This window comes from Miniopterus schreibersii, assembly GCF_964146895.1.
Source record: "Miniopterus schreibersii genome assembly, chromosome: 7".
NCBI classification, from domain to species: Eukaryota; Metazoa; Chordata; class Mammalia; order Chiroptera; family Miniopteridae; genus Miniopterus; species Miniopterus schreibersii.
The window spans coordinates 55,112,807-55,115,336 of NC_138108.1; the positions used below are offsets into that span (position 1 = coordinate 55,112,807).

A 2,530-nucleotide genomic window follows, 5' to 3' on the forward strand; every position below is an offset into this window, starting at 1 on the left:
CCCCGCGGCGCAGCGACTCGCGGCTGGGCTCCGCCGTCCGGGCGCGCAGAGCGGAGGGGCGGCGGGCGAGGAGCGCGCAGAGCTGCTGCCACCCAGCTCTTTGGAAACTTTCCGCTGGTCGCCACCTGCCCCCACCCCGAAACAATTTCATCATCCATCGAGCCAGAGAAGTACAGTGACTTTTCCCTGGCCTTTGGAGTTGGAAAAGAGGCGCAGCAAGGAAAGCAAGACCCAGAGGCTCGCCCGCTCCTTCGCCCGCCCCCCGCCCCCCGCAGCGGGCGCAGAGCCGCAGCGCGGCCGGCAGGGGCCGCTGTTCGCTCAGAGCCGCCGCCCCGCCGCCCCGCCGCCGCCGCGCGCACCTCCCACGTCCCCGCTGGCCCAGCCTCGCCAAGTTCCAGCAGCCCCCAGTCGAGCGAGTGCCGGGAAGGAGCACCGCCCGGGCGGGAGCAGACGGCGCAGACCTTGCAGGCTTCGGCGCGAGTCGGAAAGCCTCCTGGGAAACTCTCGCTGCCCCGGGGACTTTGGCAAAGAGAGAGCCGGCAGCCTCCGCGCGCGCAAGTCGGCAAGTGAGTGCTCAGCTCGGCACCTGTTCCTCCCGCGCCGCCGCCTTCCCGCCGCGCCGACCCGCGCCTCCCGGGCGCCCGCCCGCCCCGGCGATGAATCCCGCGCTGGGCAACCAGACGGAGGTGGCCGGCCTGTTCCTGGCCAACAGCAGCGAGGCGCTGGAGCGCGTGGTGCGCTGCTGCACCCAGGCGTCCGTGGTGACCGACGACGGCTTCGCCGAGAGCGGCCCGGACGAGCGCAGCTTGTACATCATGCGCGTGGTGCAGATCGCCGTCATGTGCGTGCTGTCGCTCACCGTGGTCTTCGGCATCTTCTTCCTCGGCTGCAACCTGCTCATCAAGTCCGAGGGCATGATCAACTTCCTGGTGAAAGACCGGAGGCCGTCTAAGGAGGTGGAGGCGGTGGTCGTGGGGCCCTACTGACCGCCCCCCCTCCCACGTCTCCCCACTTCGCCAGCCCGGCCGCGCCCCCTCACCATCGGAGACTGGGCGAAGCAAACCTGTCGGAGTCAATTATTTCTCTCGACTTCTGCCTTTCGGGATGAAGCGACCTGTTTCTCTCTCGCTCTTTGAAAGTCCCCGTGCCCGGCCGTAGGAGGAGAGCGCCCCGACTCTGGACTCAGCAGCAAGTGGCAAGAAGAGGGAGACGAGGGCGCACACTTGGGAAGCTGCCGCTAGCTGGGGACGCGGGGAAACCGACGGGGCGAAGGCCCTTCTCCACCCGCAGGTGGGCCCAGCTCCGGGGGCAGGTGGAGGGGGCGGGCAGGGGAGAGACCCGGCGCCACCGAATGCGCAGGTGGCCTGGAAAGTGGCCCGTGTCTACGCCACGGAACAAAACTAATGGGGACACGAGTCCGTGTCCGGGTTCGCGCCCATTCTCTCCCGCTCCTCCCAGCCCTGGAGGGAGAGGCGATAAATACCTTTGATTGATTACAACCTGCTGTTTTAAGGGGTTTTTGTGTTTGCTTGAATGTAAATATGTGATAACCCCTTTTCTGCCCTCGTGGCCCGTTTGCCTGCCTGGGAGTTAGAGTTTTGTCGGGGTGGGGGAAGGGGTGGGGGGAGGGGAGCCTGCGCTTGTGACGGGGCGAGTTGTTTCTTTTATTGCATTCCCAGCTGGGTCTTTGGAGAGGGGGGCTGGCGCCGCAGCCGGCCCCCTGGCAGAGACCCGAAGTAGAACTCGTATGTAGCTCGTGACTGCACCATTTAGGCCACAAAAGTGCTCTTGACGTTCGTGACACCGTTTTGACTATTTTTTTTCTTGTTTGACATTTCCTTAATAAATGCAACATTTAAGTGTTTTTCCCTGGCCTCCTGGTGGTCATTCTGCGCTGCCCGCAGGAGGGGACGGGCGTCGGCGAGGCGTCTGGTTGCGGCCCCGGGAGTCCGCTTTGGAGAGCTGTGATTCCACGCGTGGGCCCCACGGAGGGAGGAGGTGGGGACGCGGACAGGCCCGGGGGCCAGCGAGACGGGGCGCAGGAGCCGTCCGGGGGCAGCATCCTTTGTTTTCTCGTACAGTTAATGTTTTATATTTCATTTAGACTCCACTCTCCAGCCAGGCGAGACGGCAGGAGGGCCCAGTGGGAACATTACACTTTCCTGCGGGGATCCCGCGGGAACACAGGGTTACCCGCTAATGACAGGAGGAGAGGGCTTGGCCAGCCTCCAGGGAGGGCGTCTTTCCCCTGACCGACGTCAGCTGGACGGCTCAAAAGTTTAATAAGTAAATTATTTAAATGCGAGGAGAAGTAGCTGCTAAAAAGTACATAGTGACGTTAATTCCCCCTGGGGTAAGCCGTTGTTAGGAAAACATGGGAAGCCTTGTCTTTGCCATAGTAAGGTTTTCTAGGGAGACGGTGAAATTTAAAAAGAGACCCCCCCTCCCTGCCTGCTCTTGAATTTAAAGTAATCAGTCCCCGGCTAGGCAGAAAGGTCCAGAGGAGTTAGCCAGGGCTTGAATGTCAGAC

The 2,530-nt window shown here is 62.8% G+C and overlaps 1 protein-coding gene across 1 annotated transcript; it reads left to right on the forward strand.

Moving 5' to 3' along the window:
- The first annotated feature begins 429 nt into the window (after nt 1–429).
- Nucleotides 430–1,858, forward strand: RPRM (reprimo, TP53 dependent G2 arrest mediator homolog). The gene has a single exon (XM_081142206.1). The coding sequence runs from the start codon at nt 657–659 to the stop codon at nt 984–986; it is 330 nt and encodes a 109-aa protein (XP_080998332.1). The 5' UTR covers nt 430–656; the 3' UTR covers nt 987–1,858.
- Nucleotides 1,859–2,530: the final 672 nt, after the last annotated feature.